The sequence below is a fragment of the Neofelis nebulosa genome, chromosome 3 (genome assembly GCF_028018385.1).
Source record: "Neofelis nebulosa isolate mNeoNeb1 chromosome 3, mNeoNeb1.pri, whole genome shotgun sequence".
NCBI classification, from domain to species: Eukaryota; Metazoa; Chordata; class Mammalia; order Carnivora; family Felidae; genus Neofelis; species Neofelis nebulosa.
In genome coordinates this window covers 166,849,059-166,863,978 of record NC_080784.1, presented here as the reverse complement: position 1 = coordinate 166,863,978, position 14,920 = coordinate 166,849,059, and the positions used below count along the sequence as shown (strand labels likewise).

Genomic DNA, 14,920 nt, shown 5'->3' with positions numbered 1-14,920 from the left:
CTAACTGCTTCCTTGGCCTCTCATATATCCAAACTTTGGAGGAAAAAAATACTACAACTGTCTTAAAGAAACTTAGGGTTGTAACCTACTTAAGAACAAGTTTCAGTATATAAAAATAACTCAGAACACGCAGTACTGAAAAACAATTAAAAGTCAAAATAGTTCATTCAATTAGACAAATATTTACCAAGTAAAACTATGTGCCTATCATCCTGCCAGTTAACAGTGGGAGAAAGAAAGTTATGTGGTCCATGACTTAATAAGACTTTTGACATTTGTGTTTTTGACCATGGAGGAATAACAATCAGATTTACTCTATCTTAAACAACTAGAATATCATACAAAACATATGAAACAACAGATTTTGGACATTAGACAATTAGGCAGCATAAGACAGCAACCCTAAAAGAAGAGAAACAAACAATGTGAGTCCTATGATAGCACTTGCTCAGACCTGGAGGCTATAGGACAAGGAAGAAGATCACAAGCAGAGTCTGGTGGTCTCACCAAGCTGAGAAGACAAAATTCATAGTTCAGAGAAGTCAGTGTGGCTTGAATTTGTGGAGAAGTGGTAGCAGTACAGAGAAAGCTCTGGAGAACTTACAAAAGGACCTCTCAAGTCTTTGGCCAAGTACTGGTCTTTACACGTGTGAAGCAGAAACTACTCAAAATCTGAGAAAGAACCAGTGGAAGAAGGTACAACTGTTTCCAGAGATTATTCAAGACTAGAAATAGGTTGTGCTCCCTATGGCCAGAATGGAAGAACTTCCTAACACACAGGCATCACCTAGAGTACTTACAAGAATTATTGCCTCAGTAGCGACACCAAATTAGTCCCAACTAAAAGGGCGGCCTCAAAACACCTAATAAAATGAAACCTCAAAAGAACCAAATGATTTCTAAATAACTTGACTTCAAAACAGAATAAAGCTTAAAAATATTTAAAGACATACAAAACAAACCCCCAGCATCCAAAAATGTAAAGTTCACAATGTCTGAAAACTAATCAAAAATTACCAATCAGAAAAATATAATCCAAAAGAAGAAAAGTCAATCAATAGAAATAGGCCCAAACATGATAGATGACAGAATTAGAAGGCAAAGACATTAAAATGGGCATTGTAAGTATAGCCCATCCATATATTCAAGAAGATAGAGGAAAGCATGAGCCTGGTAAGGAAAGACATGGGAGATATAAAAAAGACCCAACTCCAACTCTCAGAGATGAAAAAATACTATATCTGAGATGAAAAAACACAGGCAGATATAAACATCAAATTAGACAATGTAGAAGAAAATAAGTGAACTTGAAGACAAAGTTACATAAACTAAAACACATAAATTACAAGGACTAAAAAATGGAGCATCAGTGAGCTGTAGGACTTCAAGCTGCATAACATACATGTCTTTGGAGTCTCAGAAGGCAGTGCACGTGGGAAAAATATTTGAAGAAACAAAGACTGAAAATTTCACAATTTGATAAAAACTATAAACAGATCCAAAGAAGCTCAACAAAAACTAAGCTAAAGAAACACAAAGAAAGCCATACAAAGGAACACCACAAATAAACTGCTGAAAACCAACAGTATAGAGAAAAATATCTAAAAATACCCAAAGGAAAGAAGAGGCATTACATGCAGAGGAAGAAAGATAACAATCACAGCACACTCCTTGTCGGGGGAAAAAAAATGCAAGCTAAATGATAATGGAGCAACATCTTTAAAGTATGGGAGAAAAGTTATCAAACTAGAATTTTACCACAGAACTATGTTTCACAAAGGCTAAAGGTAGTTTATAAAAGTTGAAAGACGTCATGACCAACATTATAAAAACCGTTAGAAGTCCGCTGACAGAAAAAAAATGAAAACAGAAACCCCAATCTATGTAAAAGGATGAAAAGCACCAGAAGTAGTGAGTTTGATGATAAATATAAAAGACTACTTTTCTTATTTTTTCAAACCCTTTAAAAGATATCTATTTAAAGCAAAAGTAAAATTAATGTATTTGGAGTTTATAAAATACACGTATATAAAATGTGTGAGAATCCAATAAAAGAGTTAAAATGTAATCATGGAAAAACAATACTCAATTAAACAGAAAACAAAAAGATGGTAAAAGAAAAAACAACAGATGGACAAATAGAAAATAAATAGCAAATGACAGATTTAAATACTACCATACTAAAGATCACATTAAAAGTGTATTTTGGGCAGGGGGAGGGACATCTGGGTGGCTCAGTCCGATGAGCATCCGACTTCACCTCAGGTCATGATCTTGCAGTTCATGAGTTCGAGACCCACATTGGGCTTGCTGCTGTCAGCAAAAATAAATAAACTTAAAAAACCTTTTTTTGAAGTTTGTTTTTGAGAGCGAGGAAGAAACAGAGTGTGAGCACGAGTGACAGAGGGACAGAAAGAGAGGGAGAGAATCCCAAGCAGGCTCTGCGCTGTCAGCTCGGGGGTGGGGCTCAATCTCATGAACCGTGAGATCATGACGTGAGCTGAAATCAAGAGTCAGACACTTAACCAATTGACCTACCCACGTGCCCCAAAGATCATATTAAATGTCAATGATTTACAGCCAAATTAAATGACAAAGACTGTCAATGTTTAAAGTGGAAGATATTATAAAATAAAATCTATATGTGATCTATAAGAAATCCACTTTATTTTGAGAGAGAGAGAGTACATGTGCATGTGAGCAGGGGAGCGGGGAGAAAAAGAGGGGGAGTGAGAGAATCTTAAGCAGGCTCCACACACAGCGCAGAGCCCTATTCAGGGCTTGATCTCATGACCCTGAGATCCTGACCTGAGGTGAAATCAAGAGTTGGTTGCTTAAATGACTGAGCCACCCAGGCACCCCAGGAAATCTACTTTAAAGATAAGATATGAATAAGTTCAAAGTAAAAGAATGGGAAAAGATACCCATGTTAACGTTAAACAAAACAAAGTTGGTATCACTATATCTAAATGGATTTAGGCACAAGAAAACCTTACCAGAAGGGTAAGGGATAATTCACAATGATAAACAGGACTCAAAAAAACCCACAAATCTACAGACTCAATAAAATACTCCGGTCAACCTTACATAGAACCAAGAGTTTATAAATAAGATTTGAACACTAAAAGTTAAGCCTCTACCACCAAATGAACTATCACGCTAACACTGCTATGATGATTTAAAATCCAGGGAACAGAAACAGCCCAGGAACCAAGTTGAAAGGCTTATGTCCAGGACCAAAAAGACCCATCATTTAAACAACTTGATAAGATTTCCCACTGATATAAACAATTAAGATTAATCTAAGACAGAGCCGCCTGAGTGGCTCAGTTGGCTGAGCATCCAACTCCTGATTTTGGCTCAGGTCATAATCCCAGGGTTGTGGGATCAAGCCCTGCAGTCAGGCTCCACACTGAGCGTGGAGTGAGCTTAAGATTCTTTCTCTCTCCCCCTCTGCCTCTCTCCCCCCTGCTCTCTCTCAAATAAAAAAAATTAATCTAGAACATTTATTAGTATTTCATATGGAAAGCAAAGGATATGCTTGAACATCTGAAGAACAAATCATGATAACACTTATCACAGGCACAAAAAGGACAAATTCAAGATGGTTTTTCAAACAGTTTCCCAAGCTTCCTACACATACCTTTCTCCTACACTGATGCTTCTGACAGTCCCGCATCTTAACACACTTAGTTTCACACAGATAAGGTTTATGACATGGCATTCGTTTTGTATGCTTTCCACAGCGACACTGCTTTTCCACTTCCTGGAAATATCGAATAAACGCTATTAAAACCAACTTTTGTTGACTTTTTTTCCACATTGCAATCTCTATAATCAGTAAAAAATGAAGAAAAGTTTTATAAAAATTTCATATAAAGGCTTTACCAAAAATAAAGCTAAATTTCCTTAAAATATTGTTTGTATCTTACTTTGCTCCAACAAAGACTTCATAGAATTTCATTATAGTAAAAATTGGATATTAAATAGTAAAACAATACCACACATTAAAATCACATCTAGTTACACCATACCATCTGCACATCTTGTCTCAGTATAATAAAAGAAATTAGATTATCTAGGAATATGGTCAAAACCAAAATGACACATATAACTTTAACATCTCACTTCTAGGCATGTGTTTCTTTCATTATCACTAGGTCAACTTTATCAGTGCCTTGAGTGTCTTCTGAAAACAACCAACCCCGAGCCGGATTATGAAAATAACATACAAACTTTTACCAAACACAATCAAACAAAAGGTAATTTTTAGATTTGATTGTTGGCATACTCTCTTGCTTCTCCACCATAAATATCAGGTCACTAAACTCATACAGATCATGACATAGATATTTATATAAATAATGGAAAACAATTACAGAATAATCTCACTTGACATATTATGCTAGGCGGTTCTTAAAATTAATGACTACAGGAGATGACTAACTTGTCTACATGTTTCACAAGGACCTCGGTGACAACGCTGTGAACATCTATGGATTCCACATTCAAGTACTTTGTCACAACTGTCTCCACAAGTTGGCACATCTTCTGTACAAGGCAAAGAAAACTCTAAGAGCAGACAAAAAGTCAAAGTTAATAAGATACATTACTATAAAGCACTAATAACATGCCATATTCTTTTGACTTCCTAAAGAATGGCAACCCTTTCAGACTATGAATTTTTGTATGTACATAATTTTTAGAAACAGTTAAAAAATGTTTATTTCTTTTTTGAGAGAGAAAGAGAGACAGAGAGAGTGAGCAGAGGAGGGGAAGAGAGAGAGGGAGACACAGACTCTGAAGCAGGCCCCAGGCTCCAAGCTGTCAGCACAGAGCCTGACAATGGGGCTCGAACCCACAGACCGTGAGATCATGACCTGAGACAAAGCTGGAGGCTTAACGAACTGAGCCACACAGGTGCCCAGCAACAGTTACATTTAATAAAAATAATCCCTAGTAAAAAAGTTTGTTTTTTAAAAAGAATGTGACACATGACAAGTTACCATCCTCAAAAAGCATGTGTTTATGAGCTAACTATTTCAGAAATACTTATCTCAATAAAAGAGTAAGACCATGTACACCTCTATGAAGAATTAGACAATCTATAGAATTATAAAAGGAAAATTTGCTCTTAACCTCACAGGATTAGAAAAAAAAGGAAAGATGTAGACTTGAAAACATTATGAAACTAATCTTTAACATAAACATAGTAAGACAAATATTGCCTATAATCTTATAAACACGTGTGCTGGTACAGCTGGTACAGAGTCAAAGACTCAAACTACAACCTTCTGTGTCTTATCTCAAAGCAGCCAAAAGTTAAATTCACCTGTAACCTAATACATAATAATGACAAGTCTCTGATCATGAGGTTTCTTTATTGCCAGGCACTACATCGAATGTGCATTTTATCATTTCATTCTTTTTATTTTATAAGGAAGGTACTATTACTGTCCCCATTTAACTTTAGAAAACTATTATTTCATGAACGTGGGTTTTGAGCCAGGACATGCCTGACTCCAAAGTCTGAGTTCTTAACCCACCAAGTTATATTGTCCTTTCACCAAACGTAAAGAAATCTAGTATCATATTTGTATTATTACCAAGACTACATTATGAACTCCCAGAGAAGTCTAATTTAATTAGGAAAGTACTCTAATGAACATGATAATCATATTCCGTTAAAGGTTTAAAAAAAAGCCTTACTTGACTTCTGACATGGACAGAACCTTTTCCCAGATCGAGGACATTCTCCACAAGCACCAATATGGCAAACTTGCTCACATGTATGATGACCACATGGCAGTGTTTTTCCGCACACCTAAAATAAAATGCAACAAGCAATAGTGAAGGACTTAAAAGTTACAAAGCCTTTGTGCACGACATAACTCATTTTTTGATCACTAGCAACTTATGTTCTTCCTATTATGCTTTGTACCTTACACGTGTCATATACATGTAAACATATACACATACATACATATACACACACACATACATACACACACGTTTCCTATGTACCGAAGGGTATATTCTAAAAATAAAAGGAAAAAAGTACATATAGCTTCACATGGCCATCTACCAAAGAATTCCAAATGGTACGAAAACCATGTCAATTCTTGGACAGTCTACAAAATCAATCCTACTTCCTCAACTGGATGAAGTTAAGAAGAGAGTGGTGTCAGTTCAAGAGAAGGGAAAGACAAGGAAGGTGGGAGAGACAGCGAGAAGCAGAGCACATATGTACTAAATCCAAAATTCAACAAATAGCTATTAACTTGAAAATTTCTCCCAGTAATTAAAATTGTATTAAATTGGAAAACAGTTTCCTGAAACATGAAAGTAGTTCATGTGAGTCACCATTCTTCTCCTTTTATCCAACTAAACCTGATTAGCACCTCTAACTGCTTACGCTCTCTGCAGTCTTTCCTTCCCAGCCCTCCAAATGCACATGCACTTACTTGATCACAGTGCCACAGTGGACTGGCGCAGCTTCTTTCAGCGGCTTGTTTCCCACAGACACACTTTTGTCTACTGACTCGTGGACAGGGAGGACAATTTCCTAAAGTCACAATGATAAATTAGCATAGAAACGTTATAAAAACAATAAACACTGCTTTGATTTAAAAAAATTTTTTACTGTTTATTTATTTTTGAAAGAGAGAGAGACAGAGAGCACAAGCAGGGGAGGGGCAGAGAGAGAGGGAGACACAGAATCTGAAGCAGACTCCGGGCTCTGAGCTGTCAGCACGGCGCCTGATGCGGGGCCCGACTCACAGACCGCGAGCTCATGACCTGAGCCGAAGTCGGACACGTTAATCAACTGAGCCACCCAGGTGCCCCAACGCTGCTTTGATTTTTACCTAAAAAGTCAAAACACCTTAGAGGTATGACCTTTTACCTGCATGACAAGGACTTTCACATTTATGTTGTCCACAAAGCAACTTGCGCCCACACGGAAGCTGACAGGACCATTCTTTGGCACTGCACCTACGAGGGATCGGTTTTGCTTTCTTACAGTAACAAGTAGTTGTGACCATCTTTGGACAAGGAGGGCAGGGACCTAGAAACCAATGAAAGGAAAAACAAAATCGTAAGTCAAAATTTAAAACTTTCAATTCCTACACCTACCAGTAATTTGTAAAGCTGTCTTTAGTGACACCTTAAAAACCACTCCCTTCTGATACCTTCTTACATACACGTAAGCTCGGAATTAAACCTTCACAATTTTTTTTTTTGGCCTCAACATAAGAAATAACCACCCACGAATAATCAGAAATGTGATATATAGCTCACCTGGATGACAGAGGAGCAAACACTTATGGCCACAAGGAGGTTTAAATTCTCTCTCACATACTTGGCCACATGAATGAGGCACAAGCCATGGATCCAAAGGTGGATCTTCTACTTTTCCACAGTAGCAGTAGTACCTACTAGGTGTGTCAGATCGCTTGTATTCAAATCTACACTTTGGACTACAAAAAAATAATAATAATAATAAAATTATGAAATGAATTTCATTTTTTAAAAGTGACACGAGGGAAAGGAATATAAATATACTGAGTACAATATACTCAATTTTATGTTAACGTACCACCCACTCCATCTTTATGTTAGTATGAAATAAGATTTTACAAACGCCGTTTTCAACCATCTAGGACAGCTCTGTCCAATATGATTTCTTGACATGATGGAACTATTCTATTACCTGCCATGTCCAGGACAGTAGACATTAGCCACATACAACCAATGAGCACTTAAAATGTGGCTGATACATACAATTAAGGAAGAAACAGAAATTTTCATAATTTTTCAAAATTTAAATAACCACATGTGACTAGTTGGTGCTATATGAAACATAGTTAGAATGAAGCTACAAAAAGAAGGCACATTAGCTTTCTACTAAGCAGATGAACTTTATTCCTGAGGAATTCACTCCAATTTTTATAAAGCTCAATGTTTTAAAAGTTTGGTTGGGTGATGTGCAAATAAGTAAAATATACCGGCAACTGTGAACAGAAGAGAGAAACCAGATTATAGGCAGGCAATGCAACAGCAAGAAACTTGCCTAAAATCCACAATTAAAGGGGAATATCCTTTAAAGAATGAATGTTTCTACATCTAATACAAAATAGATATATTCCAAATGTGCCTCAAAGAAAGTTCAAATATTGTCTCATATCCTCTGTCAAAGCAGATTCTTAGCTAGTAAGATTTTTTTTTTTTTTTAATTTTTTTTTTCAACGTTTTTTATTTATTTTTGGGACAGAGAGAGACAGAGCACGAACGGGGGAGGGGCAGAGAGAGAGGGAGACACAGAATCGGAAACAGGCTCCAGGCTCCGAGCCATCAGCCCAGAGCCCGACGTGGGGCTCGAACTCACAGACCGCGAGATCGTGACCTGGCTGAAGTCGGACGCTTAACCGACTGCGCCACCCAGGCGCCCCGCTAGTAAGATTTTTAAAAAGCACTGTTAACCTTAAGCTCTATCAAATTCACTTGTAGATCATAGATCACTTCATTCTAAAAAGATGCTCTAACCCTTACTATCCTGCAGACAAATGAGTACAGTTAGTACACTATACTGGAAAAAGTCACGTCATCACTTTCTCTTGTATCATATACATTCTCGTTGCCCTGAGAACATGTTCTGTTTCCAAAATAATATTTTTTCACAAAAATATTCAGAATAATAACAGATATCTGTTCTTGTAATCAAAAATCAAAAACAAAATACCATGTCTCATCTAAACATTCATTTAGACGCTCCTCTAGAATTTTGCTGGAAGAGTTATAATTTTCTGTTACTAAAGGACAAATGGCTACATTCCTCTAAGCTAGTGTGGAGGGGGATGTGTACTTTAAATAAGGCTAGATATGGATGACTAAAACGCAGCTCACAAAACCCTAATACTGCCTGCCCAACAGTGAGGCTGAATTGCTCCAAGAGACTGGGAGAGATAAGGACATTATGTACAAATGTATGTGTTATTTAAAATAATGGCATGCAATAATGAAATGTAATTAGGCCATATCTTATTTATAAATAAGCAATATCTTAGTAGAAACATATATTTTAAATGTTTGAATTCCACAAAAACAACCAATTTAAAACCATTAATATTTTTATCAAGTTCTAGCTCCATCTTGATGAGATTAAACAAAATCCAGACTAGTCATTGATTTTCCTTAACAAAGGTAAAGTACAGAATGCAAAGATTACTACTACACGGTTGATTCAATTTTTTGTTCCTTTTAGATTTAAGTGAAGAGTAGCAGTTCATTCATCTCTTAACTGGTTACTTCCCAGCACTGTGGCAAAATGACCTCTTAAAAAGGGAGTGAGAAGAGCAAGGGTGATAAAAAGTATACACAAAGTTTAGATCTCTAAAACTAAGCCAGAGTATCTAGTTCAATTCTGTACCTATTGAACACTGAAATTCTCCCACAAATAAATAAGATGGAGTAGCAAAACAAATACAGACTGAAATTTTAAAATGTTTCAGAGAAGCTAATATTGATTGAAGAGAAAACAAATAATATCTCTAAAAGTAGTACTACAAGAGAGAACTCAGTAGAATAGAGAAAGCACTGAATTTAGAAGTCAGAAATCCTAGGTTTCAAATGCTGGCTACACCATTTAAGAGTAAGAGAAGGCTGAACATATCAATTTGCTTTATCAACTTCAATATCCCCATTCTTAACATGGGAATATAAACCCTCACAGAATGCTGAGAATTATTTTTAAAGTAACTAGCATGTCTAAATGTTTTCTTAAAAACTACACTACCACAATTTTACAAATGTATCAGTATTTGTAGTAAAAAGGGGAGGTCCAATATGGATCCAGATTTTCTGAGGTCTGAATCTTACACAATTTGGGCGCCTCTGTTAAGAAAAAGAACATAAAATTACAAATATAAGTTACAAAAGTGAATATTTATATGAACACAGAATCCCTAAAGTTTATGCTTCATTACCCTGACAGTAAATCTACCCTCTGAGCTGCCAGTATGGATTAATTTTTTATTATCTTTATTTAGCAGAGATATAAATTCTCCACACCCCAATTCTTTCTGGAAATGTAACAGAAGTTCACAAATACTCATCAACAATAAGCATACTAATAAATAAATAAATGTGGAGAAACTGTTAAGGCTGGATAACATACACCTGCTGTTTGAGAGATTTCAGAGATAAACCCAGGAAGGCTATGATCAAAATACATTAGATGACAGTCTTCTACAATGTGATACTAATTAATGTATACTACCAGTAACTCCAGAAAAGTACCAGAATTATGAAGGATTCTAGTCCTATAGAATTTTAAAGAAATGAAAGTTCTTTAAAAAGGATAATTAAGGAGTCGTTTTGCAGGAGAAAAAGTCTGAACACTTTATTAGTTTTTGAAAGGAACAAGTAGTTACACAAATTAAAAAAAAAAGAAAGAAAGAAAGAAAGAAAAAGCCATTACCAAAGTTCCTTAACTTCACAAGCCAAATGACTAATTGAAAACCCAACATGGATCCTGAAACTGCCAATAAAGCAACTTATGAGCTACAATTTTCATTTATTTTACAACTTACTGTTCCAATTAAATTAGCAAAAAGTTACCATGGCCAAGGATAATCTCTTTTTCCAAAATCGTCATCTGTCAAAGGAGAAGATACTAGAAACTGGCTATCTTTAGCCCACTTCTGGATACAGGGCATGTGAAATATACAGAAACATCCTGAACAGCTCCAAACCTAAGAAAAAGGTATCAGAAATTAACACGCATGCCATGATTTTCTTTGATAATTCCACAATATTTTAAAATGAGCATCCCATTAAATTATTTTGAAGGGCTACCAAAGTATAAAGGAAAAAAATTTTTCCTTCCATTCTAATAGAAGAAATGTTCTTCATAACTATTTAAGCATAAAACACTTTGAATAAAAAGTGTTTTTACCCCAATTCATTTAGCTAGAAATAACTACTACTAACATTCTGAATGATCTCCAATGCTTTTGGTATATATTACAAACTTTTCGAAAAATAAGGTTATGCTGTATTGATATGTATAAGCATTTACTGTTATTAAATATGTTCATACATGATATTTACAGCTATACAGTGTATCATGTAGATTTATATATTGCCATTTATTTAACCAATTTCTTTTTAGACATTTAGGTATTTCCAATCATAAATAATGCCACCAAGGAATCCTGAAATATAATATGTACATATATTCTCTACATAGCCCCTTTGTTATGTAAAATCTCGTAACCTAGCATTTAATGTTAAATTCCAAAAATTAAGTGAGCAAAAAACTTAAGTGTATGTATGCATACATATATATATATATGTGTGTGTATATATATATATGCATACATACATATATATATATATGTATACATATATATATATATGTATGCATACATACATATACTAAAACTTGAAGAATAATAGTAAAGTAGTTTAATTTTTAAAACCTGCCAACATTTCAATGACAAAAATCAATTCTGCTTTCATTTTAACATTTGGCAATTACTCAATACAATCAGACAAGTAGCATAATGCATAAACTGCAATAGAATTAAAAAAATAAGGCAATTTCTTAGTTTGAGTTAGCCCTAAAGCAGTGCCTGAATAAAGAACTGGTATGCAGCAATAAGGGGACAAGGTGGGGAAGAGGAAATGCTAATAAACAGTAAATTGTTGAGCTGATTAGCACTAAGGGCCAAAGTTCATTCCTGTTAGGGACCCTGTGGAGAACCATGTAAAACACATCTCAATTCCCAGGCCCCAACCCCTAGCAGAGAGGATGTTGGGACATTCATCCACCAATTAATTCCATGTGGAAGAATGTTGCCCCTAGGGGCATTAACTCCCCTGTGCTTGTGCACAATGCCTGTGTACTACCTGAGTCAGTTCCCAAGAAGAAAGGACTAAGGTTAAAAAAAATAAATCTACATACACAGCAAGTGTTTAAGGTGGGACTATAACCACATGCGGAAAAACTATTCACCCACCGCACTTAAGATCAGAGTAAGTCACCAGATGTGACACCAAAGGCACATGCCATCTATATCTATCCTATCCAATGCATGTTAAATTTCTGATTCACTCTACACAACCAACTCAATTGATCTGGCCTGATTTTCTGTGTCTAGGCAATGCTGCTGTAACAGCAGATTAATCTGAATCTAAACAGTCTACCATATTCAGTCATTACTTCCTCTTAACTGCTTCTTTAATGCCCTTTTAATTTATGCCCTTATTTATTTACGGATAACTTCACCATTAGACCATAGCAGCACCTCTAAGTCCATGAGTTTTACCTGAATCCATCTCTCCCCAGTGACCCTAGCCATTTTCTACAGTGTCTTCAACACAAGAGAAGCTCACTCCAGGCTCTACTTCCTTGAAGGCAGGGACCATATCTACCTTTTTTTTTTTAACCCTGCTGAAAGTAGTGAAACATAGTGCATTTTAACATTTTAGTACTCGTGGGAATCTCTAAAGTACAGATGCTATGCTTTATCAAACTGAGATGTACATTAAAACTGAAGATACTTGCTTCATTTATTAAGAGTGCTAAAAATACGGGATGCTCATTTAGAGGTAATTTTTTCAAATTCAGATTCACAGAATGAAAATCAATTCATAAACAAAAATCACAAATGAAGCGTTTTTTAACAAAAATAAGCAAAAGAATAATAATAAATAAAATAAAGTAATAAATAACTATAAATGCAAAATAAGATATTTTGGGAAGATACATTAATATAGGTAAAGAGAAAAACTTACTGCTTGGTTTCTCTTCACTGAAGCAATACAAATTAAGCAAGTCATGGCCCCTGCTTGGAAAGCTTCATGTACGTACTGTTTGGTTCTCTCTAATTCACGCATATCTCCATCTTGAAATTTAAAAATTGAAAACTTCATGTTAAGCAACATCTGAAAATAACACAAACTCACTAATAGCATCACATTGAGGACTGAAGCCATATCAATTGCTTGAAATACAGTTGAAAAGTGAGAAGTTAAAAAAAAAAAAAAAAGCAACCAATGAGCTGCCAAAAGGTCACAAAGTGCATGCATTAAATCTTACGTACTTGATTTAGAAACAGTACATCCGCCCTCTCAGAACATACTTGCTTTTACTGCTATTACCGTCCTTAGCAAATTTGGTGGGGGCAGAGCCATAGGCAAGAGCTCCAAGATGTCAAGTAACTAAGGAAAAGCATACCTAAAAGCAAAGTGAAAGAAGCTGGAAAGTCAAAGCTCAGCAGAGCCATTTAGCCTAAATATAAGTGTGTGTGCTGACACACAATATATTCTTAATAAAACGTGTTAAATGAAGTGATCCCAAGGTCGTTACACTATGATAACCTCATTTCATTAAATTATGTTCACAACTTTACTTAAAAGGGGAACATGAACTTCTTAGAAAATACTACCAAACTGTATTTTCTGTAAGCAATTATTGAGCATTTATTTGATAGGCACTATGCTATTTGTATTTTAGTGGGATTAAATGAGCTATTTTTATCTTCATTTTACAGATGAGAAAACTGATGTGAGAACAATTAAGTAACTTCAGTCTGACTAAAAGTGAGCCTTACTTGACCACTATGCTATGCTGCCTCAAAAGGTTACTACAAGAGATCCAAGAAGTAACAGGCTGAAAAACTACCTCAAAGCATACGATCTTTAATAATCTGAGTCCCTTTAGTGTAAGAGAAATAAAACTACATGCCTTTTGTACAATAGATTCCTCAATAGAGGTTGACTGAATCTCGGAAAAAAAGCAGACAAATAGCATAAACTATCACGGCAATACAATGGTTCAAACCAAAACTTAAGTCACCAAAGAGAAAAGTCAAATAAAAAGGACATGTGGCTAATTCTTTACTTTCTGAAATCACCCAAGTAAACACAGCACTTTACAAAAACTTGCTCTACCTTGCTAACTTGCTCTATAAACAAATATAATTTAGAATATTAAACAAAATATACATAAATTCACTCCCATAACTATATTATAAAATTATTAAAGACAATTGCTTTATTTTAAATAAACATTGAAGTTTAAAGAGTATCCTTAAAGGCAGACTTTAATGATCATATTCTGTGAGCTTCCTTTGCTTTTCAACATAGTTGGCTTTAACAAATGGACAGCTGACCCCTGAACAACCATGCAGTCAAAAATCTGGGTATATAGCTTGTGACTCCCTAGAACTTAACTGCTAGTAGCCAACTGCTGACCAGAAGCCTTACTGATAACATAATCAATTAACACATATTTCATATGTTGTGTATGTATTACATGCTGTATTCTCAAGTTAGAAAATAGGAAATGTTATTAACAAAATCATAAGGAAGAGAAAATGCATTTATAATACTGTACATAAATTTATTTTTAAAAACAACACAAATAAGTGGACCCACAGCTCAAGCCCATGTTGTTCAAGGGTCAACTGTAAAACATTTTATTATTTTTTTTAATGTTTGTTTATTTTTGAGAGAGCAAGCAAGCACGCGCCCACAAGTGGAGAAGGGCAGAGAGAGGGAGACACAGAATCCAAAGCAGACTTCAGGCTCTGAGCTGTCAGCGGAGAGCCCGATGCGGGGCTTGAACCCACAAACCGCGAGATCATGACCTGAGCTGAAGTCAGACGCTCAACCGACTGAGCCACCCAGGCGCCCCAACTGTAAAACATTTTAAATTTCACAGCTCACATATAAAACAGAATTTGAGAACATGATGGAACAGGTTTTAACAAAATAAAGTCCAACCTTATATTTATAAAATTTATTTAAGATTTCTTTGGAAAGTGTATTGAAGTTTGGCTGTGGGATTAGGTATACTGTCCAAGATGTCATAGTGGATAGCCTGGCATTTGAAGTCATGCATTTTAAAAAGATC

The 14,920-nt window shown here is 35.4% G+C and overlaps 1 protein-coding gene across 5 annotated transcripts in view; it reads right to left on the bottom strand.

Moving 5' to 3' along the window:
• Positions 1 to 14,920, bottom strand: part of NFXL1 (nuclear transcription factor, X-box binding like 1) — a 73,434-nt gene that overhangs the window by 44,471 nt on the left and 14,043 nt on the right. For all 5 annotated transcript variants that reach the window (XM_058722666.1, XM_058722665.1, XM_058722669.1 and 2 more), the window contains exons 4-11: positions 12,799 to 12,908; positions 10,618 to 10,751; positions 7,300 to 7,478; positions 6,905 to 7,066; positions 6,465 to 6,565; positions 5,710 to 5,824; positions 4,448 to 4,572; positions 3,644 to 3,766 (exon numbers count right to left, since the gene is read on the bottom strand). In XM_058722666.1, coding sequence (XP_058578649.1) covers positions 3,644 to 3,766; positions 4,448 to 4,572; positions 5,710 to 5,824; positions 6,465 to 6,565; positions 6,905 to 7,066; positions 7,300 to 7,478; positions 10,618 to 10,751; positions 12,799 to 12,908 — 1,049 coding nt within the window. The remainder of the gene's footprint in view (positions 1 to 3,643; positions 3,767 to 4,447; positions 4,573 to 5,709; positions 5,825 to 6,464; positions 6,566 to 6,904; positions 7,067 to 7,299; positions 7,479 to 10,617; positions 10,752 to 12,798; positions 12,909 to 14,920) is intronic.